A 24,924-nucleotide genomic window follows, 5' to 3' on the forward strand; every position below is an offset into this window, starting at 1 on the left:
ATGTAGGATATGCTGTTTTTGTGCTAAATAAAATTGATGAATTTCTCTCACAATGGCATTTACTTGAAAATTTTGAAATCTAATGTTTCAATAGCTTTCTCAGCTAGCTGGTTTGGCTTGATATCCATCAAGTATTCCATACCAAGCCAAGCTAATAATCAAAATATCAGATTTCATCTTTTTCACCAATTTGTTGCCTCATGAAGAATTTGTCTGCTAAGGATTGCCAACCCCCATTTTTCCAAGACTTCTCACGACAGTGAAATCACTTTCTTCATGAATTATTATAAAAAGCAAGTTCATTCCATTAATTGAGACTTGTAAGGTATGTACACGTATACTTGTCTTAGAGTACATATACAGGATGATATTCGTTCTGTTCACGGCTCTAAAAACAAATAATTTTTTAGAGAAATTTTGTCCAGCCATTTAATATGGTGGCTTACGTTGGTAGTCAATCGGTTTAGTCTTTACACGATGATATTTCATATTTAAAATGACAAAAATTAGCAAGTACCATAGTAATTGGATATGGATAAAAAGCACAGCAATGGCTCTAAGCTTCAGGAGATAGATAGTTTAAGCTCTGTGGCAGTACCTGCTCGATTTTTTCTCTATTTTCCTCTTTTTCTAAAATAGGGAAAATGCATAAGAGCATCAGTTAGAATTTTGATATGCTATAAAATGTATCGATGAAAAATAAGTCATAGAATTACATAAATGATGACATATTGAGCGAGTAGAAACAAAATTGGAAAAATTTGAAATTTTACTAAGTGTCCACAAAATCAGCTCGGATCACATCCCCAACGCGTGGTTAAGTTAAATCTATCATAATGTAGGGGTCCACTGTATATCAGAATAACATTACTGATTTGTGAATGAAAAACTTTGATGTTTCTACAATTTGGAACTTTATTTTCCTGACTAGTTTCGATACACTGTATCATATTCATAGGACTAGCCCTGACAGACTAGAATATGATACAGTGTATCAAAACTAGTGAGGAAAATAAAGTTCCAAATTGTAGAAACAGCAAAGTTTTTCATTCACAAATCAGTAAGATGGATTTCTACAACGTGAAGGCCTCTACTATTCAGTGCAACAGAATAACATTACATCGATCATTGCCATTCCATTTATAAAATTATCAATGACACAAGCCATTCTTTCTCCTCTGGCACACTCACTTGGTAAAAGAGGAAATCGGGTGAGGAGTGGTTGTGGATGTGGTGATTTGGCGGCAGATGGTGGTGATGGTGCTGCATGTGGTGCGGGGGCGTGGGGCCCGTGGGGGGCATCGCACACGGCTCCGCCTTGAAGCAGCCCATTGCATCCAAGTTGTTGCCCATCCCAGACACGTTATCACCACCAGCACCATTCAGGCTCATGGAGGTGGCGAGCGCAGAGCCCAGGTCGCTAGCAGCTGAGCAAGCACTGGGAGTGCCACCTGAAATGCAAGGAATAAAATGATCAGTTGAGAGCCAAATTAAGGTCAGTTAAAGATTCAAAACACTGAAAAATAAATAAACTTTAACGCACACAGAGGCCAATAAAATATACGTCATCATCATCATTAGTCAACAATCCTAAGATTGGTTTGACGCAGCTCTCCATTTCTCTCTCCTATCCGCTAATCTCTTCATAGCTACATATTTATTCTCTTTTACATCCTTTATAACCTGTCCGATATAACTCATTCGGGGCTGTCCCTTGCCCTTTTTCCCTTCCACTTGTCCTTCAACGATTGTCTTCATCAGACCATCGTGCCTCAAAATGTGGCCAACTAAGTTGTCCCTTCTTCTGCTTAATGTTTTTAGGAGGCTTCTCTTTTCTCCTACTCTCCTTAGCACTTCATGGTTACTCACACGGTCAATCCATTTTATCTTCACCATTCTTCGGTAGCATCAGATCTAAATCTTTGACTTTCCCAGGCTTTTTTCACAAAACTACATACTTTCATAGCATGTATATCACAAAATATTCATGGGAAACAAATAAACATAATTAATATACTTCCTATGATTCACTAATTATGTTTAATGAGCATGATGTTTCACAACAGAGGTTTATCAATGTTAGGCAAGATGTAGTGGAACAACATGGTGAATGAATTAAATAAAATTTTTTTGTACTTTGACTGACGTTTTATCGTGAAAATTAACTCATCATCAGGTTGATTAGATACATTTGTTATCAATTATATAATTGAATTGATGATGACACACTGCAACCAAATGAGTAGTCAATTTTTGCAATAGAAAGAGGACTAATAATGAAAAAGTTTTAATTAATTCTTTCAAAACGTAATTAGGTTCGTCTTCAGGTGACTGATGTGCACATCAATATTTATGCATATATTTTGTGCTAAGAGGTTGTCAGTATTCAAGGGGCTCAGGAGTCATCAAGAATGATTTAGAATAAATAAACACTATCATATTTAATAGGCAAGAATGCCCATTAAAAGTACATATAATCTATCTATATGTTTTTTTTAGGCAATGCATTACTCATTCAAAACTTGGGCTACTATCATGACATTTTTAGGAAATATAGAGTACAGTTCAGGTGTCTCTCAAATAAAAACAATGCAAAAGAGCAAATAAATATTAAGGAAAAATTTTTAAGTTTGAGATAGAGGCTGCTGTTGACTAGGGTCTATTACATATACCCTGAAAATTTCAAGATAAATCATATCATAATTTTTAATACATCACCAAAATAACTGGTTAAGCGGGAATTATGAGTCCTCTTACATAATAAAATTCTTTATGCAAATGAGAAATCACATTTCTGATCTACAATGAAAAAGAGGCTAGTATGTTAACAACTAAGAGTTCAATATAATAAACTGAAAATGCAGAAAAATAAACTAAGAAAATATTTTAAAATATATTATACATAAAAATATTAAAAATGAAACCATCTCAAAAGAGTAAACATAATAACCACAAAACTCACAACAACCTACGTATTACAGGGAGCTATTTTGCTTTTAGACATGCTCAATAACAAGGATATATTTCCTCAGGCGGAGGGAGCATAAAAAATTACGCTATTCGAATAAGTGATGCATTCTGCATACCTTATGAATAATTCTTGACTTCAAAAATGAAAAACAAAGAGAACGAAAAAAAAGCAGTGGTGACTCATGCACTAAGATTAAATATACTGCATCCTGCTCACTCCACAATGCAGGAGTGAAGGTCAGTTATTGAAGATGAATAAATCATATCATTAATCACAACCTGGGCAGTTATTCATCAGTCCCCATACTTATAGATTACTATTAATTTTCCAAGGAAATCCCATTCATCGAATGAGGGGATAACTTGGAAGTGATAAGTTTTATGTGCCTGGTTGTACTCATGGGCCTTCTCAGTGCTCACGACTATCATGAAGCAGATGTGAAAGGTGTAATAAAAGACTCAGAATCCTTAAACTAAAGTTTTTTTGGCTATTATAAAATTCTACGTTTCCATTAGTTGCTTAATTTCCAACATAATCAGAGTAAAACATTATATGAAAAATATATCTAAAAAAGTGTCAGAAAAAAGAGAATGTGGCACATTTTAGAAAGGGTTATTCGAAAAGGTTATTTAAGAGTTTTTTTTTAGTATTCACTTCAGTTTCAGGGAACAAATTCAATGAATAGATAATCGAAAAATAACACATTACTAAATTTCATAAGCTGTGAAATTTTCACTTTTCATAGTATTTTTTGCAATGAAATTGCCATTTTTCATTGCTTAAATTTTATCTTCTTTCTTAAGAGCAGAATAGCGTCAAATTCCATTTCTGGGCATGCAATTTCCTAAAAATTTCCTGGGAAGGATAAGTCCCCCGGGATGGAGGGCCCCCACTCACCCGAGAATGCCCTCTGCCGTGAACTAACCATCAACAGGGCTGAGCATTATTTCAAACACAAGTATTTTAAAATACGCATTTGAAATACATTTGTAATTTGTATTTCAAATACATGACCTGAATGTATCTTGTATTAAAATACAGATTTTTTTTATTTTTCCATTCTAAAAAAAATCATAAAATACTTTTGAAGTAGCTCAGATACTACTGTGACATTTTGCTTCAGAGATTACTTTGTTTTCCTTAGAATCGTTTCATTCATGTTTGCAACTATCCATAATGTGCTAAGGCAAGTTATATTTTTTTAAGATCCCAGAGTCTCCATACACACGTATTTTGTATTTGTAAAGGTATAAAAAATACTATTTTTTAGTTCGTTTTTCAAATACCCAAGTCAATGGTACTTTGTATTTTACATTTCAAATACATTTGGAGTGGTATATTGTACATATTTAAAATACATTTGGGGCGGTATTTTGCATTTCAAATACTCCTCGGCCTGTATTTATCCCAACCCTGACTATCTATTCAATAGGTAAATACATACATGAACAGGAAGGGATATTTACCGAGCAGAGAAGGGTATGGAGATGGTCCCGTCTCGATTTCTCCTTGCGGAGGGGCCAGCGTTGCATTGTTGATCAGCACTCCATTCATGGGCACCATGTTTCCCTCTTCCTTGAAGCCGTGGTGCAGGAGGGACGAGGGGAGCGGAGCGTGCGGCTGTGCGCCATAGTGGTGACTTCTGTGATGCTGCTGTTGCTGTTGGGGGCCCGGGAGGCGCTGGAGGTGCGGAGGGATGCAGCCTCCTTCCACTGAAACGCCCCCTCCTTGCGGTGGCAGACTCAGGAGGTTGGCCAGGTCCTGCCAGCGCTGCTCCATACTCACTGCACGCACCAGGGGGGCACGGCCCTGCAAAGACAGCAAGCAACACAACCATTGAATACATGTAGGGAGGTAGAGATGCAATACTAAAGGCTGGTGCATATAAAAAAAATATTGCAATAATTTTTAATTAAAGCTAAGTGAAAAATTAGATGCACAGCTTTGGGATGTTTATAAAGGGTGGAGAAAAATTGTCACAAAATTTTGAAAAAAAAGATAGAAAAAAATAGTGTTAACTAGGCGCCATCTGTCATTCTTCTAAAGAACTAATCGCGGTCTACCCCGCACACTGTATTGGGTTTGAGCTGAGCGATTTCTGAGCTGTCTCGGTGTATTTTCCTGAGTTTTGTTCTCCATTATAAATAATATCAATGTTAATTTTCATGACGAAATGTCTTTTTCCATGATTCGCAGTTTAAATTAACAGAAAACGAGTAAAAAGTGCATGAAACCCTTAAGCGATTGACAATGACGCTGTGCGTGCGTAGAATTTCACGCTAATTTTTCGTTAATTCAAAATTAACCAAACCCCACGTTAATTTTTGCACTAATCTCATCACATTCTAATATATTTTTTCTATAAACACCGCCACTGACGTGCGGGTGCTGGAATCTCAAGCTGACAGTGAGTGCTATTTGGAAAATTAGCAATAAATTATCAACATTATACGTAAAATAAATATCAATTAGCAATAAATTATCCCTACGCATAATTTACCGCCAACTTTTTCAAAAATCCAACCTTCAGAATTATTACCGTCAAAGAAAATAATTCACTCGGGCTACAAATAATGGGTGTTCAATGTAACAATGAAAGTAAAAATTTGTAAAATTTCACAATAATAATTTAAGCGATCAATTACATGGAGGAGTCCAAAGGCTACAAATAATAGGTGTTCAATGTAAAATCTATTTAAATTGAAAAGGAAAAGGGATTTCAAGAGACGAAAGTACTTTTTAGCATAATTAAGATGAGGGGTTAAATAATTATTACGTACACAAATACGGCATGAAATTATAACTCGTTTCCCAACATTTGAATAATTTGAAAATATTTATTCAGAATGAATGGGGATTGAGGGGCGTATTTAATGCCGTGGTTTTGGGGAACGGGTGATAACTTTCCGCTGCGTCTTGGCGGTAAGCAACAATTCTCTCAATAATGTGCCAGAGGTCTCATATGCGTGGACAAGTGGCTTTTAAATATTCATCAACTTTTTTAAAGATCGTTTGATAAGCTGACGAAGTATAAAGTTCCACTGGAATACCTCCTTCATATTGCCAATATCTGTCCAAGTTTTCCAAAATTTACGGGGGTGGCAGCCGCCTCCCCTCTTCATTAGCGACCAGCAAACCGTTGGCCGGGTAAGTTTGCAAACCCTAAAAATTTTTACAAAACGCATACGAAAAAATAAGTGATCTATAAAACTATAACAATTATGGGGATATTTTCTCCTCGATTCCCCAGCGGCCCCATGAAGTTTATCCATCGTACCGTCTGAGTGAGAAATAGTGACGTATCTACGCCGTGGATACCACGACTGCCACGGAATCTCCACCCACTCAATTTATCTCGTTCTTGGAGGAGAGAAAAAGTGATGGCGGAGGAGAGGAATCGGTCCAAATGTAATTTTGCAATAAGGTTGCCGCTTGATGATGGCCTGTGGGCCTGGCCTTGGGAGGGAGGTGGGGGTAAGTGAAAGGGCGGACGGAAAGGGGGTGGGGGGACTGATGGCGGGGTACCATGGAAACGCCATCAACAAGGAACGCCAGCGCCCTGACGCCGCCAACACAAAAGAAATACAGAGTTCGCGACAAAAAAACTCACGCTAGCAGCGACACAAAGCTTAGAATACCATTCGGTAGTGAGATTAGAAGAGGCTGGGTCGTAAACAAAAAGCCCTACAGGAAAATTAGACCAACATAAACCACGTGACGTCAAGAGAGCATCAGTGCAATGCCAAGCAATTCCACTGTGCAGGCACATAATAAGAAATATATTTCGAAGGAGGAGGCCAATTCTAAGAAAGACAACCGTCTCCTCCAGACAGCTAAAGTTCAAAAAATTCCATTGGGCATGGGTCACTTGATTGAGAGATTTCCTCTAAATTGTATAATTATGCATTTATACCCAAAAAAGTCACATAAAAAGAATAGAGCCTTCCTTACGGTTGTGTTCAGTTGGGTGTACTAAATATTTTTAGGAACGCTGGAAAAATTTGGGGGTGCTTAAGCCCCTACAGCACTCTTCCTAGCTACGTGACTGTACTTGCGTAGCAAGCACTTTCAAGAAACAAGGGAGCGAAGTCAGAGGCGATCAATTTCTTCAGCAAAAATTACAAATTTTTTATTGAAAACCATCGTGTTCACTATTGAGGAACGAGGATTTCTATACTCTTAGAAGAAAGTATTTTATATATTTCTCATTTCAAAGTATCATTCATATCATACTTATTTCTATACTTCAATGAGTATTTATTTTATACATTTCTTATTTAAAAGTAAATTTACCATCATAGTCAGCTAGCGACCCGAAGACCGGTTTGACGCAGCTCTCCACTCTATTTTCCCATCATCAAGCCCCTTAAAAGTTATGCGATTCTCTATCATTTAAAGCACTTTGGATTTATTATTTCGGCTGCAGCTGGCACGGAATCAAAATAATCAATTTTGCGGCAGTGAAGGAAGACAACAAACAGCGAATGTTAATAATAATTCCAGCTATAATGAAACAAGTAGTCCTAGTCATGTTGGTCTTGTACGGCATCCGCTCTCTACCAATATCAACGCTTAATGGCTTATAACCGCGTATTGATACGTTCCGATCAGTAAGAGTGAAAGGCAATCTTGGCGGTGACCCCCGCGACCCTCAAACGCTTCAGAAGAAGGGAGAGCCGTGCCGATACGGCAATTATTGATTGACTACTTGACGCGAGTCTCCGCAACTGCCCGACTACGGTTCGCGATCCGTAAACTGTGTCAGTGTTGGGCACATACACATTTCAGCGCACGCACTTTGACCAACACGTTATAATTTTTTTTTGGGGGGCTCCATCAGCAGTAATCTTACCTCACCACTAATGGCGCACGCGTCCCTCCCTATTCCGAAGGCATCCAATGCGGCCAATTACTAGTCGAAGGAGAAATTCCACAGCGTATGAAATGATATGCTGGATTAGCGAAACGAAGCATGTAGGAGAGACCGGGACACGTGTGCCATAGGGGCAGCATGGCCCAGTCCAGTTAGTTCATACAATACATAAATTAGGAATCAATCAGCAGGTTGGTAGCACTGTTCCCTTCCCTCTGCATGACCAATGCGGTTGGCTGAGCACTTTTGGACAAGTTGTAGTGATTTATTGTTTTCGGGCGTGTTTCGTTAAAATTTACTCGTCAGTTGAATACGCTATTTAAATTTTGCTTACTTTAGGCGCAACAGGTGAGTAGTATAATAAAATATCAGAGTTAAAGGATTATTTCTACATGGTATTTAATTGAAACTGCTTCAGTGGATTTTATAACGTAGAGGATCAAAGCCATTTTCGTGAAAATTTCTAAAAAAAAACAACCTACCTAAAAATGTGCCACGGTCGGTAAAAAATATGAACATAGCACGATGCACTTTTAGTAAAAATCATTTGAACATCACAAATTTCAATATCCTTTTGCAGCGGCGCTTGCACATGAGTAAAAAAATGTAGCTTACAAATTCAATATAAATTTTGTTTTGACGACCAAGAGCAGTCAAAAGATGACAACTAGATGATAAAAAGTACTTGGGCATCGCATAACTACTTCATGAATCATTATTATTATATTGATATTATAAATTACGCCAAAATGTGTCAGTTGAATGAAAATGACGCTTAAAATAACATTAACTGCTATAAAAACCTTAGATTGAAAAATAAACAGTTTTATTTAAAAATATCATCCGCTTCACATGCTACAGCTAATAAACACATTATATCTCAGGGAATATCAATAACAATAATATTTCAGAAACTTTGTATACCTACTAACACGAGGCTGGGGCGATTCTTCGATTAATACTAACACCCACTGAGCACATTAACACCACTATGTCACCATTTAATACGACCAACTGCGCATTTGAGAAACTCTTATTTTCCTCAACGAAAATAAATACTACATCAAGTTCAGTTTAACTGATTCAATTTCTTTTTAAATCAATCACAAATCACTAAAAATTTTCAAACAGCTCACGTCTGTAATTTCAGTGTAAAACCGGCACAAAAGTTGATTTTCAAACTAGCCCCGTTTAAATGAGAAGCCATTACCAAGCCTCACATCAAATTCAGAGCCCCTGAATCACTATAGCTTTCACATTGGCCAATCAAAGCCCTGACGCTTTAAGACATTATGAAAATAAACTAATTGTCAGACGTTAAGACTACCTGTCCGATTTCATCGTTACGAGCTATATATGAAGCTATATATATATTTATGGATATGAAGTACGTACTGCACGAGTAATTACACCAACTTGAACATGAAATCATCGTGTCAAAGGTTTCCCCACTTCAAAGTATCCTCATTAATCTTCTAATGTAATGAATGCATATGACTTTTCGTAGGCAACCAGCTAACGTGAAATAGGTACTATGAGTGCTCCAAGGGCTATAAAATTACACATTTTATTACTTTATGACTCGTAACAAAACGCTCTTTTCTATACGAAGACCCTTTCGAAGTTTCTCAACATTATTCTTACCCATTGTGGATGGAAAATTATCACCAACACAATCGCTAATAATTAATAACATATTTTTATGAGAGGTGATCATGGGTAGAAATAGAATTAAAAGGCTTTATGAAGGCCGCAGAGGTTGCCAGGTCTTAGAAGTCGCTTTGATACCTACTACGGTTAAATTATGCACTTCGGAAGGTTGCTACCATACGTAAATGCAAACTTGGAGATTAGTTTTCAATTCCGTTAAACGATGAGATTTTTTATTTACGTCAGGCTAAGGGTTGGTCTAACCGCAATAAAGGGAGAATATTGATTTGCATCACTCATACTGTAAATAAACCGAACGTCTAAATAAATAGGCAACGCTCTATCTCTAGATTTTCCTTTCGTAACGGTACGGGTATTGCCCTAAGACAAACCAGAACGTCAAGTAGATTTATCATTTAAAAAATACTTAACTAGCCTTAAAAGGAGAAAAATATTATCATTTAGGGTTGATCAGCTACTTAATGCAAATATAAATACAAAAATCTCATGTGCAAGTTCAACTCTGTACAGTATATTTGACTGACATTTTTGACAGAATAATCACCGAAGTCATAGTCGCAGTAACATGAACAAAATCAACTGACCAAATACTAGATCCACAGATTCATCCATAATGTCGTTGTTATATCCTGTACAGTTGAGTACCACTATTTTATCAAATACTTTTGCCACGAAATGAACACCGTCCACAGTCTATTTCGACTCCGGTGTAATACAAACAATAGCGCTCGCTGTTGCGCAATAACCATAAGCTCAAGCCAATATTGAAATCATCGAAACCCCAATTTCGGTTTTTCTATGGGGAATGAAAAAATGGCAAATAAAATAATTATCATAAGATTTCACTATCCACATGATAATTGACCTTTCAGTGAGTGATAAATGTACCTAATTGAAATGACATTTCTAATATAAATATTAGAACATGCAAACAAACGCTATTGTCGGAGTCTGCCAATCAAACCCATCCCGTGATCTCCTTCTTTACTATTTCAATCATATTCGCAAGCACAGTTGCCGAAAATCGCCCGTGTTTTTACGTTTACTAGGAATTTCGAGCTAATACTGGCTGATACAAATGAAGTGGCCAAGAGATAGGAAAGAAATGGTTCTGCATAATTTTTCTTGGAAGGATTCAATTCAGATGTCAAAAATAGAAATTAGTATGAAATAAAATCGGAATGATAGAAGTATAAACCACAAGGAGGATGACGAAGTAATCACCATTTCAGAAGGCTAAGTTTTAGAAAAAATTAGTTGACGAATAAGACGCAAAGCAACATTGATAAACTGCAATGATAGTCGGGTACTTGGACAGACATTCATGGGGACACAATTAACACTTTCAGTGCCGGCTGCTAATTTTAAATATTTAAAGCCCTACTGAAAAATCCAACCATTTTTACTAAATTCGTACTTTTTTTAAACCATTAGCAGCAAAAATATATTTATACCGATGCGTATTTCAGTAAAAATGGACTTTTCTCTTCTTTATTATTAAGTTGAATAACATTTATTGCTAATTTTATGCATAATTTAACAATGAAAACCTACTGTTTTTGAAAAATAAAAAAAAGTTGCAATACATATGATGTACCGCCAAAACATGCATAATAATTATTTATTACGCTCAATTTGAACTATTTAAAGCATGGAAATCATAAAAAAGCATTGTTCCAAGCAAAGCATGATAAATCCTGGATGACAAAAAGGGTCACTGAACCCTCAAGGAACGGTTCTTTCCGCAAAAGAATTTTCACACAAAATGGCCAAAGATAAGGATGCCGGTAGCTACATAGGACTTTTCGTCCTCAAGACATAAAGCGAACTCTTTATTTTTTCCATTGAGCAGTGATTTTTTAAATAAAAGGGCCACGAAGCAGTAAACTGTAAAGGTACCATGGGCGAAATATTACGGCTTCACGCATACAAAGCCAATTTAATAGAAATACGTAATATTACGTCCATGGCAATCTTCAGAAGGATTAACAGGACGTAATATTACGTCCATGGCACGCAAAGTGTTAAAGTAATTAGCCTTCATCCCCAATTTTCCATCGTTGTACTACCATAATTAAACGAAGAGTACTGAATACATTGGCCCACTCTTCGGTTTAAATGTAAAATGAATGACTAGTAATTCTGGAAACAAATAAGATAAGGCGAATCTTATACAAAAAATCGTAGATATTCGATTTGCTCAGCGTATGCCTTAACCACTTGCACGTAAATATAAGTTCATGCGTTGGATTGTAGTAAAATCATTTTGTTTATTTTTATACAGTTAATCTAAATGCAAATGATCACATGGTTTCAATAACAGAGTCTATGTCGTTTTACACTCTTTTACTTAAATTTTTGACCCCAAATGTTGATATAACTGGGCCTCTGCTACACTAACCGCTATTCTAAAGGCACATCCAACTCCTCACATGAACATGCGAGTAAAGAATCCATTTATCCAGTTCTTTAGTCATTCCACTTTAATTATTCAACGTTCGTTTCCTAAAATGCTAAAATATACGATGGCTGTTATTGTATCCAGGTCCTAAATACCTCTTGCGCAAAAAATAAGGTTCTGTGATGAAGAATTGAGGGCAATCCAATAACGGAACAACGTAAATTCAGAACTTCTTAAAAAGCTAACACTATATTTTCACGTAAGTCAACTGTTACAACAGTGATAAGTGGTACATGCATTTAAAAAAATCTTTGTCCTCATTCTATGGATGCTAGAGTTGACGAGAAAGTAGGGAAGGAAACAACAATATACAACAATCAACCTCCCATTGAGGTGACATTCTGTCAGAACTAACTGGAGAGAGGCATGGAAAAGGGAAGCCGTCATTCAAACTTCACTCAAATAAATAATCTTCGGAGAGGCTGCGCAATTAAAACCTTCACAACTTTCATTTCCTCAGAGAGATGGGATGAAAAAAAGAACGAGGCATAGAGATGCAGTAGCTACGGGACGAAATTAAGGGGCATGATCTCGAGTGCTGCTAAGCTGTGTAATGCGGTACAGGCGCATTCAACTTACCCGCAGGTGACGACAAGGAAGGTTGAGTCTATCTCATTAATTTCGGAGAACGTCAGCGTATGGCCTCAGTCGGTTGATTAGTGTGTCATTCAAATATCTACCACTACTTGGCTTTCCATCGATATCCAAGACCCCGGATGTGCGAAAGGTAAAAAAAAACAACATCGTCCGGCGTTCCACTGTTTCTTAACACGATAAGGGTCGCGCACCTTACTAGCCATTTAAGCATCACGTTTTCCCAAAGCATGCTGCACGTGATAGACGTAGATATAGATGAAAATGACCTCTTCCTTGCCACTGTCCATAAAAACTTAAGAACAGAACACAATTTTGTATCTTGGTTGAAGCTCTTTCGGGTCATTGTAGGTGTTGGAGATGTCTTTCGGGTGTAATCCGCATATTCGTACAGTTTTTGCCCGACGTTTCGGGGCCTTTGCTGGTAACTTTTTCATAGGTAATGAGGATATTCTTGTGTGGAGGGTATATATATATTTGCTGGTCACTTTTTCATTCCCTATGAAAAAGTGACCAGCAAAGACCACGACACATCGGGCAAAAACCGTACGAATACGCGGGATACATCCGAAAGACATCTTTAACAATAACACAATTGCTTATAAATTTTCAAATGAAAACAAATACTGGTCGAGAGGAAAAGCAAACCTCATCATTGTATTGCTCGATCCAAACAGTAAAAAATTATACCTCGATTACAAAAAGTCGCCACATTGGAAATCGGTTGCCATTTTGAATTCAAAGAAAGAAAAAAGAAAGAGGCGTTACAGCTAACATCGCATAGACTGTTTTCTTGAACATTCCCACCAAGTGGGATGCTTTTATTACCATCTGAAGTACGTATTTTTCAAAGAAACCGACGAAATACTATGGTAGTCACCGGAGACCGACCATAATTTTCGTTCGCTCGGAAACAAAAAAGATACGAATTCCGCAGTACTGTTTCGCGGCCTACCGCGAACAGATGACGTACAAAAGGAGACATTCAAAGACTTCTCCAAATAAATCACTCGATGAGAAGTTCTATGAATGTTAGGCGGTAGGCACCCAAGCGGTGAAGTTCCGAGAAATCATTGAAAGGCCGGGATTTCAAAATTTTTCGCGGCCTCGGCGTCTTGAGATTAATTAGTTACTTTCCAGAATGTTTGGAGAGAAGCCTCACGGATACAGTGACAGACACCCCACGGAGTATGAGTGGAAAAAGAATGATATCTCGACGATTCACCACAAGGTAAGGATGAACACTTCCACACACTCGCTTTGCTTATAAATCCATAATATTTTTACAACTATGCACAGGTAACTCAATAAGTGACTTGTTATTTCTATTTACCCTGATTATGACGCTAAGCGTCAGAACGCTTTGCTATTATTTTTATACAGCAGTGGACAGTGCAAGCTTTATAAGTTCTATCATTTTATTCAGCATGGAGTTACACCATATCTCGCCAAATACAGTTGAAATCGATTAAGTGGTCCTTCAGCCAACGGGATCAGCTCAATTTCGGCATTCAAAGGTGACTTGTAAAAGACTATAACCCTTCTAAGAGAATTCTCGCTATGTCTAGATATTTGAAGGAGGCAACCGACATCTTTGCACCAAAAGGGATGGGTAAGAGAGGTACTGTGGAGAGAAACCCGGCGCGCCACGGCGTCCTCACCTGCCTAATCTTAACGAAAGACTCCAAGGGAAACCTAAGTTCTATAGTTCCATCCCAGACTTAGTCCTACATATTATTAAGTACACTCTACACAACACTCAAGCAGGGAATAGGAAACCTCTGAAATTTTCATCCTCCACCATCGGGATTTGAACCCGGGCTAACAAGATGGGATGCCGACATTCAAGTCACCACGACCATTATGTATCTTTTTCAGATTAATTTAGAACTAAACGTAATCTACTTAATACTCTTGAAATTACAATTACCAAGTCCACAACCATTCTACATCAACATGTTTACTCTGCTAAAATTTTCTTTTCTCTGGAAAAAATAATAAGGGAAAAAAATCAACAGCAAACTATGGGAAAAAATTAGGTGAAAAAATAAGGTAACGTTCAAAATCATAAAAGTGATTTCGCACAGTTAACACTCCAAAATCCAGCTCGTATACTAGACAAAATAGTGCAAGCAGGAATACCAACTAATATGCTAGGCATAACCGCTCATTAGAGGAAAACGCTACTCAGCCGCACAAGCTTTTTCTCTGGATGACATACTAAGAAGGTTGTAGGTAAAGAATAATAACAAGGCATTTCTTTGGATCATCCTTCTCCACTAGTGGGTGGCACAAAAATTACACCGTCTATCCACAAACATAAAAGCGTACATGAAGCTTCGCTCTATGTATTTTAGGCTTTATTTATGAATGTATTCAGGGTATAGAAACTCTGTATTAAAATAAGCCAAATTGATGATTTTCATTAATTATGTAGTATACAGATTATTCTTTTTAATTCCATTATAAAGTAAAAATAAAATAAGTTACTAGTTAAAATAATGTTTAAATTAACGCATGAAAGCATTCTCAACAGATATCTTCTAACTTTTAAAAAAATATTGAAGGAGTAAAAGGCGCCAATGCAATCAGTGATAAAAGAAGTAAGTTGGTTTCTAGATAGTCAAGGGTAGAGCTCATCCTTGACTTCACTAAGGGTGAGGAATTTTGACCCATTTAGGGTAGGGTAGGGAAAATGTCCTTTTAATTGGCTACCTTGAAATTCGAGAATTTTTTTAAAATTTCCGTGCGCTTCATTAGGAATCTGGATTCGGGACTCCACGATAAGTAGACCCACGCTCTAGCCACTAAGCCACTATGCTCCTATTTCCAAGCAGTCCCGTGATGTAATAGCTACCATGATAAATGCTTAAAATTTCAACTATGGATTAAAGAGGTAGGTACCTCAATTTGAAAAGTACCAACAAACGGACGATCAGGTAAGGAAATACAGCTAGTAACATTTCAATAGCACGGTTTTAATTGAATTAGTAGAAATGACATTGAAAAACATTAATAATTAAATCTAGTACATAGTCATCGCTATCTGGAATAATACCTTACCCAACACGAGAGTATAATTGCAAATAGAAATAACTATAATAAAGCAATTGAAAATATTTTGAAAAATTTGTCTGAATTATCTTCCAAGTAGATGACTGTCATAGCCAGAAAACGATTCCAAGGGAGAAGTGGCTTTGAAAAATTATGAAAAACTATGAAAATTAATCAAAGGAGATTTTCCAACGTAATCACTGAAACTCAAACTTAGATATACCTACTAATAAAAATAAGATGTCATACGGTAAAAATGTGAAAAGATATAATTATTAACCAAACAATTTTAAAAATTATAGCGCGATGTCAGGATTAACTGGGACATATTCTGTACCGTGATAGACAAAGGAAATAAATTTAGCAAATGTCACAAGGTTTTATCGGCGACCAAGACGTCAGTGAAATTCCCAAATTATTTATCAATTGTAATAATAAAAATGAGCATCTTCAAATGTTTTGTAATTATTTTCGATCGGACAGGGAAATATGTAAATCAGAAGCGGGTGATATAATAAATAAATAAGTAAATACATAAAGATGTAAATAAAAATGTAAGATGTGAGTAAAAATATCCCTCGCCTACGCTCATAAATGGATAATTTCAATGCTAAAGTTAAAAAATTATCAATCTTGGGTATATTTTTACCTTGTTCCATAATTACTGGTTCACGTACATCGTTTCAGCCACCATGATTCCCACATCCTCCATTACGGTTCGCCCAAGCTTTTACACGGAGGAAAAACAGAGAAAAGTCGTTGCAGGTCGTGGAGGGAGGGAGGCGAGATGCATGGGAGACTTTTTGCAGCGCAACAAAACGCTTCCATAAGATTGCTTACCCTTATACAACAAATGTACTTTCATAAATCAACCATGGCAAGAAATTCTAAATGCCTCTCCACAGGGCGAAAGCTGACAGCCATTACGAATGACGTAAAGCTGCAAATCCCTTAAGAGGAAAGGAAGCAAGATAGGTTTAGAGAATGAGATCATTCATTACCCACATTCCCTAGCGATGGCAATTTCATATCGATGGCGACTCGACGCAGCTAACTTTATGATTAAATTTTGTCGAAATGGTAAATCTTCGGGTGATTCTCGTGGGGAGAGGGTGAGGGGAACTCATCAAAGTTGGCTGGAATAAATATGAGGGAAAAAAAATGAAGGAAGGAATGAACTGAGTAGACCTCGGATATCAGATAATAAGTGTATACGCTAGCTGAGCGCAAGCATTAACTACCCCACACTTCTTGGGCAGACGCGGCGGTTATGAATTATGCACAAGTTCATGTCAGTAATGACCACTAATACGCACGTAGAACCTATGAGCAGGGACATAAATGCACCAAGAGTAAGGACGAAAATGTAACAAACGGAATATTTCTAGAAAAGAGCCTCATTCCACGCGCGGCAGTTTTTAAAGTATTGCAAAAGAAATTGCGAAAAACATTAGGGCCATAAAAGTGACGAATATCTTGGAAAATCAAGGTGGCATTATCTTCTGAGAAACATTAGCGGTATATTTTTTGTGAGAATTTCATAAACGAATGTATGAGCACTTTGACTGAGTATTAGCAGAGGAAATGCTTACTGCAATAAGTTTTTACACCAAGTATAAAAACGGCGAGCAGTGAAAGCAGGGGATAAAAAAATTAACGTTGATCACAAATTTTAGCAGGGTTGATTTCAACCTTTCTCAAAACGTAATTACCACATTATTGTGTGAAGATCAAGTGATTTGAATTTTTACGACGTAGATTTCAATTGATTTTCGACAAATCTTCTCTGAAAACGGTATAACGTTTTTATAGCTTTACATTTTAGAAGTAATGGCATAAAACCGACATAGCTGAAATCGCCCGATGCAATGAATCGTGGATTTGCGAAGATGTAGCTTAAATTACACAACAATTTTGTTGAGAAAACTAGCTTAAAATAGAAATAGTAGCGATTCTTACCTCTTGGAGAAAAGGAGAAATCATGGACCACCCACATAGCATTGAATACTTGGAATTATGCTTGATAGATAATAGAAAAAACAGAACCCGAGACCACGTGATGGGTCTGATTGCCTGACTACCACGACATCGTTTATTAATTTTTTTTTCTGGGGAATTTTATCTCCACTTGATTCAAAATTCGCAAAGGAAGGAAGCAGAGTCTTATTAGAATTTTGATAAATAATTACAAGTATTTAATTTGCAAACTTTGTCATTTTACATTCACTGCAGTTCGTCACAACTAGAGACTACTGCGCAGCCACCATGAGTTCTCACTTACATATTTAATCTGAGATTCAAAATGGCGGAAAATAAGGGAATGGCAAAAAAGCACGACAGCAGAAGAGGCCCCAGTCCTTCCCGCAAAGGCTTGTCATATGCTGCCACTCATGGCATATTTTAAACGGTTTTCAAAAAAGCTAGCAGGATGGTGATGAATGCAGAGAATTCAAAATATTTCGCTATAGAGTATATGCAATGGCGAGGAATATCATTGAAAAGGTATGACTTCGATTAATAATAAATCACTGAGAATATAAATTGCGATTAACAGCCCTAATTATAGCTAATTTTCCCCTGAAATTCCGATAGCCTTCCATCGGCGACGTGAGTGGTTATCCATTAAATTCGCGGTGGGTAACATTACGTGTAACTGTCGACTATAGAATCCTGCATTGTAATATTCGCGTGAGAAGGCACCGGCCTTGAATTTAGGCAATACAAAGCCTTCGGTATTTACGGCGCGCCATATTATCCAACCGAGGCAACGCAGACAGAGGCGAGAAAGACCCTAACAACGGAAATGACCTCGGAAGCAGAATCAACCCTTTCTTCTTCCCCAAAGCGAACACGGATGCTCTTCCCAGTATTTAAATGCCTCTTAACTTTCATATAACATGGCGCTTCGATGTCATTTAATTTAATCTTTCAACACTAAAGTGAAAAAAAATAATTGCAAATTTTTAATAGAATGACTATGTCAGCCTCACCAATTTTTTTTAACATGATGAACTAAAATTTTCCTTTAATTATACTTCCATAAGGAGACGCATCCTATCTTCTCGACCAATCTTTATTTGAGACGTTTCTCTCTTTTTTTTCTATAAATCACTTCTATCTAAATTCCCTAAAATCATTGAGTTTTCAAAGCATATGAATTACAACAAAACACCACAAAGACAAAATACGACCGTGAGGGAACTCTACGATAGGTTACTTTATTACATGCCTGGCTTCGTGAAATTCGGGCGTTTAAAGATTTTAAAATTCAGTCGAGGTTTAAAGTGCCTCAGCAGGGGAAAAATGATTCGAAAAACTGTACCTCAGGATCTTATACTGATCACCACATCGATCGGTTTTCGACAAGGGAAAAACAAATTATAGCAAACAAATCAAAATGTATTAAAATTCTCAAAATAGCTGTTGCGAAATAATCAATATAGTGGATAATCTTGAGTATCATGACAATGAAATCAGGCAATAGTAGCCAATGGAAGAAATTAACTCTGGTAACACCTTCAACACGATGAAATTTTAATTGAAAATATTTTGAATATTGATGTATATCCATATGAGGAGTTAGATCTACGGTAGACCATATCCATAAAGATGGATATCGGTATCTACTGCCTCCTCGTAACTCCGACAATTTCCCAGAGAAACACGAAGTCTTCAATATTATTCCTATCACTAACTATAGATATCATGACAAATAAATGCTCTCTTAACAGCTAGGGCTAAAAATGCCTACTTTTCAAGTAAGTTTTGAACGGATCGGATTTCAAATTGAATTGCGCTAAATGAGATGTTCGACTGTACACAAGGGTTTATCTCTACCATACATAAATGCCAATTTAACGGAATACTGTTTAAATGGAGAGAATATTATATTAGAAACTAAATCGGGTAATATTTATGAAATAGCACATGTATTGGGTTATAAATACATAATAAAGGTCGTATTTCTGCTGATGGCGATAGTTCCACCCAGTGATTCTGCAGTCGATTCAACTGGCTCCAAGATTTTCATAAAAATCATCAATTAATCATCAATTACTTAATGATTTTTGGTTCTTTGTCATTGCCCAGGCATGTATTTAGTTGAAGAAGTTAATTTTCACATAAATATTTGCAAAATCTGCATTCAGTATTTGTAATAATTCTGGTAGGTGGTAGAACCCCTTCATAACACCCCACTAAGCATCGGTATTCGATCAGTGTCTATAGACTGCACCTGCCGAGTTCAAAGTCAGGCTCACACGCTGATAGACCTCACTTAAGCCCGAGAATTCACGGTAAAAACAGCATTCCCATTACAAAACCTACAACAGGACCATGCCTACAACACTCTAAACCTTCCTAGGAGATATTAAACACAATACAAGGTTTTATTCTAAGTTACTTTGGGAAAATTCATACATTAGCATTGGTATAGAAGCAAAGAATTGACAATTATGTTACAAAGGTTGAAAACAGCAAATTCAATCAGTCCGCGGAAACTACGCTACACAGTTAGCAAACATAAAGTATTTCCGTACCTATAATTAAAACAAGAATACCAGCTACAATTCTACACATTTTCTGGGATTATCAGTACGTTAGCTCTTTTTAGATAACTCATTTAACCACAACACATCGAGGTTACAACCTAATCCCGTGGGACTTCAGCAAGGTCTAGAATACTGTTCATGGAAATAACCATTATAATCACAGATACAGAGCATATTTGATACTTGAAATGTAGCATATGATGAACATGTACCATATATTTATTACAATTATCACCTATTCAAGTTGAATAAGGTTCAAATGAAGTACATCGACTACATTTTTACACGGTCAGTCAGCCGGGAAAGGAAAGTTATATTAACTTTTCGCCACGAAACGAGATCGGAAACATTACAAAAAAATCAGAAAGCCTCTTCCGACTGCGCATCCCTTGTTTACTGTACAACTTTTTCAGATACCTGCTAATCAGAAAATAATTTTAATTAGAGCTTAAGAATAGCGGGGAACGATTCTAATGATGGTCACCCTGAAAATTAACGCCAATCCGTAAAATACCACCAAATATAAATTATTCGATTATCTAAAGTTGAATAATAAATCATTAGGCAATGTATTTTTCTCGAATTGTCTTTCAACAAATGGATTAACATCATAGAGGAATTTTTGAATGCGAAACAGAGGTAACTTTAATTCTATGAATGAAAATGTACATTTATAAATAATGACGCGATGCATCCCTAATTATGAGCTATGATACCAGGATAAACCAAATAGTATTATAACCAACCTCCTAATATACTGAGAAAAATGTGTAAGGAAGGTTAATGCAAAGCATTTTTAAACATTCCTCTTCCAATAACAATTCAATATTTACATTTAAAAGCATTTAAAAAATGAAAGCCTGATGAGATAGTTATCGTTTTATTACTCTTAGATAGTCTCACAAAAGATATCCTGTTCCCAAGATGTATGAAGTTTTAACTATGGACCAAGATGGACACACTCGCATCTAGCGCGCAACTTTTCCACACCCCTGTTAACAGAAAATAATTTAAAGTAGATGTTGAGAATTAGAGGGGATGGTTCATCTTGGAAATTAACGCAACTCTGATTAATATTACAAATATATATCATTCGATTAGCTACAGTTGAAAAATAGATAGAAAGACAATGGTTTTTACTCGAATTGCCTCTCAACATATGCATCCCTAATCATGAGCAATTACCCCAGGATAAGCTAATTAGTATTATCATCAACCTCGTAATATACTGACAATGAGAATAATTTGTAAATAAGGAAAATACACCGAATTGTCTCATGATTAATTCTCTTCCAATATTAATTCAATACTTACAATTAAAATCAGTTTAAAAATGAAAGTCTGACGACATTTTTATCGGTTTATTACCCACAGCCGGTCACAAAAGAGACTCCTTTGACAAGACGTATGAAGTTTTCACAATGGACCGAGATGGACAGACTCGCGTCTTGCGCACAACTTTTCCAGGCACCCGGCACTCAGAAAACAATTTAAAATGGAGCCCGGGAGCCATTAGAGGACGAATTAAATGCGATCCTTCAAGAAAATAAATGTTACCTCCTCGGGGTCTCCTCGCGGGATGGTTGAAACGCGGTTGGAGGGAGAGAGAAGAGGCTGTTAAAGAATCTCTCTTCCTAATCCAACACAGCCACCCACCAATTCCCACCACCCGAAGAGACTTTTTTCTAAGCGGACATTTGCAGCCGGCCTGATGTCTAACAATTAGAGAGGCGAGGCGCACAATCAGGCGGACGAGGTAGAGAGTAAGAGAGAGAGAGAGAATGGGGCTTCGGACATGAAAAAGGATTGAATTAATGAAAAAAAAAGAAATGCTTCGGATCCGGAGCTCGATTGTCGAGAAAGAGAAAGGAGACAACAGAATCAACACACACGTATGGAAGGGCATAAAAAAAAGCAAAATGTTGCGACGGAATAGGTCCTAAAGGGCCCCCGGAGGACCTCAAAGGTAGTCACCGGACTGTTGGCCCGCCTCTGCCCCATTCCATTATGATTATCACCCTGGGAAAACTTGGCTAAATCCCCGAGGAGAAGTTTTTAAGCCATAAATTAGCACAACGGCTCTCTCCCCTACATAGACAACGCAATCACGCATCAAAATTGACTAATACATCATCTTGATCCCCCCCCAACCCGTGTGGTGGAAAAAAATAACATAGCATCACACAAGGAACGATTGTGTGGGTAAATTATCGCGCGGAGAACATTTGCAGTAGGGGGAGCAGAAATGTCTCCACTGCATTGTCTGGAGATTTTTTTTCCTGCATCCGAGTATTTTTTCGTGATTTCTGTGTAATCCGCGAGTTCATTACACCCTCTTAACTTGCATCAAAATGACACTTCCCCGCGGCCTACGTTGATTAGATTGACGTCAACGTAGCTCATTGAAGCACCAAAACCGAAATTACATTCACGAATTGATATTTGTTCTGGACATTATAAGCATATGGCTATCTTTTTCCTGCATTAGAACCTTGTGCATCCTTTTTCTCGCTTAGTATAATGTGATTTCATAAAGGGAGAAAATGGTTAGAAGTACCATTTCCGTTAATCTGTTCGATTTTAGTCTTTCATAAAAAATGCAAAGAGACAATTGCATTAGTATAAATACTGATATATAAATTAAAGAATCTCTCATTATACACTCAGAGTATTGGTGAAAGCATCAAAAGAAATACTGGAATGTAAGAGAGAAATTAAATTTACAAGGACTGATAATGGTGTAATAATGTTGATAATGGTGCCCAGTAGATTAACTGGGATATGAACAGACAGCATGAATTTAGAGAATATGACAAAAATGAAGGTATTATCAACATATTATTTACAAAAATTAGGTCATAATTCCCTTAAATGCCGGCTAATGTAAAATTAGGATCTGAGAGATATTGTAGCAAAGAAAAATGTACACCCTGAATGTATGAGAAAATGCCAAATTGCAAGAGAAAAAGAGGGACTAGATTTGAAGGTATTGACGTAGATTTGAAGATATTGAGTAATTATGAAACCGTTAGTGATATTTAAGCGGGAATATTTAGACCCTCAGTTGAGGTAGGAGACACATGGTCAATGAAGACGTAAGTTTAGAAAAGTATGATATCATACGTATATAGTATAGTAAGCAGCGATTTAGGAAAATATGATATTAAAAATCTGGCGATGTTCAGAACTACTTATCTTGCAAAACGTTTAACTGAAGTATTATATAAAAATGTTATATTCAACAAGCAACAGCTAAATTAAAACATTAAATAGAATTTACAAAAAAGAGACGTCAAGGAGACCGATGATATTGGTCATTAACGAAAGAAAACATATCTCATGGGAAAATTAAATGCTTATTGTAAAACTGTCTAAGGCAAAGACTAACCTTCTTTCACGATAAACACTAATTTTGACGATATTTATTGTCACGAATCCCGATACAGATTCCAGTCGCTTCCAAAGGATTTGACTTCAAAACATGAAGAAACGCTTTCGCGATAAAATTAACAGTTTGCGAATCTGCTGAAACCGATAGAGGTAGGTCAGTGTACGTAACCTAACATGGAGGTAGGTGCACGCTCCATTGCATCAGCATTACACTTAGTCGCTTGAATTGAGAAAAATGTAGCCCGAGGTCTCGTAATGAGTTCAAAAATAAAATTTTCATTACTTCACTCATTAGCGTCGCAGATCCCGTCATGCTGTAAGGCAAGGCTATGGCCATTTATGTAATTAATTACGAATTTCATTTTTAAATGATGAATACATTCCATTTTTTGATCCAATGAGGGATTGATCGGCATAAAACGAGAGATATAATGACAAGAGACGTGATAGATAACTAATAGATATCTTTTTATAGTGTCACAACCGCAATTTAAATGCTATATACTTAGATCATTTCCATAGAGAATTAAAAGCCAACGATTAATCACGCCGATGGACGTTTTCACTCAGGTGACCAATAATAATATGTACAGTGAACGATTGACATAACTGCGCATGCCGCTAGCAATTGTCTGAAGTCTCCGACGTGCAATTATTTTTCTGTTCAGGAAGGAGGCCATAGAGTCAGATCGATGAAAACATGCAAAACGTAAGCTGCATTGCATAATAACCCTCGTTACCAATCTTTAAATAGGAAAGATACAAGAGACAAGAAGATAAATCGTACATTCAATGCATGTGAAAATATTTCTATGCGTATATATTAGTAGTAATATAACCCCCTACCAACAGCTACAGCCATTAAAAGACTTTGAATCAGATGTATAAGTATAGATGATAACCTGAAGTAATACTAAATAACAAAAACTTTTGCATGGCAGCATGTTTTTATCACTTACAGAATTGTGATTATAATGGAGAGCGTCCTGCAATATTGATTTTGCAATAATGGTTGGTGGGACAAAAAGGATAAAAGCATGCCATCTCAATATTTCAAACATGCTGCCAGACATTGGCCTCAAAGACAAAGCTTGAATGAAGAAAACCAACAGTACAGGGTCGAGGAGAATAATGAATTCCTAATGAAGGTTATGAAAATAAATTTTATGGATTATACGAAAAAATATAGGAAACTTCCAATTTGTTACTCCAATAGTTTCTTCAAAAAACATCACGCTACACCAGATTTATTTCCACACAGAACAATACCCTCCGTTAATCAACCAATTGGTGTATTTAAGCGAATTAGTCCGAGGCCAAATACACTCAAAAGAGTGAAGTTGAGTAAAATCGTGAGCGC

At 36.8% G+C, this 24,924-nt stretch overlaps 1 protein-coding gene across 4 annotated transcripts in view; it reads right to left on the reverse strand.

Annotated features, from left to right (window-relative positions):
• The window catches only part of LOC124164198 (segmentation protein cap'n'collar), a 458,815-nt gene that overhangs the window by 41,884 nt on the left and 392,007 nt on the right, over window positions 1-24,924 (reverse strand). For all 4 annotated transcript variants that reach the window (XM_046541418.1, XM_046541417.1, XM_046541416.1 and 1 more), the window contains 2 exons: window positions 4,438-4,780; window positions 1,192-1,451 (listed from right to left, as the gene is read on the reverse strand). In XM_046541418.1, the coding sequence (XP_046397374.1) occupies window positions 1,192-1,451; window positions 4,438-4,780 (603 nt within the window). The remainder of the gene's footprint in view (window positions 1-1,191; window positions 1,452-4,437; window positions 4,781-24,924) is intronic.

Source organism: Ischnura elegans, chromosome 8, assembly GCF_921293095.1.
Source record: "Ischnura elegans chromosome 8, ioIscEleg1.1, whole genome shotgun sequence".
NCBI classification, from domain to species: domain Eukaryota; kingdom Metazoa; phylum Arthropoda; class Insecta; order Odonata; family Coenagrionidae; genus Ischnura; species Ischnura elegans.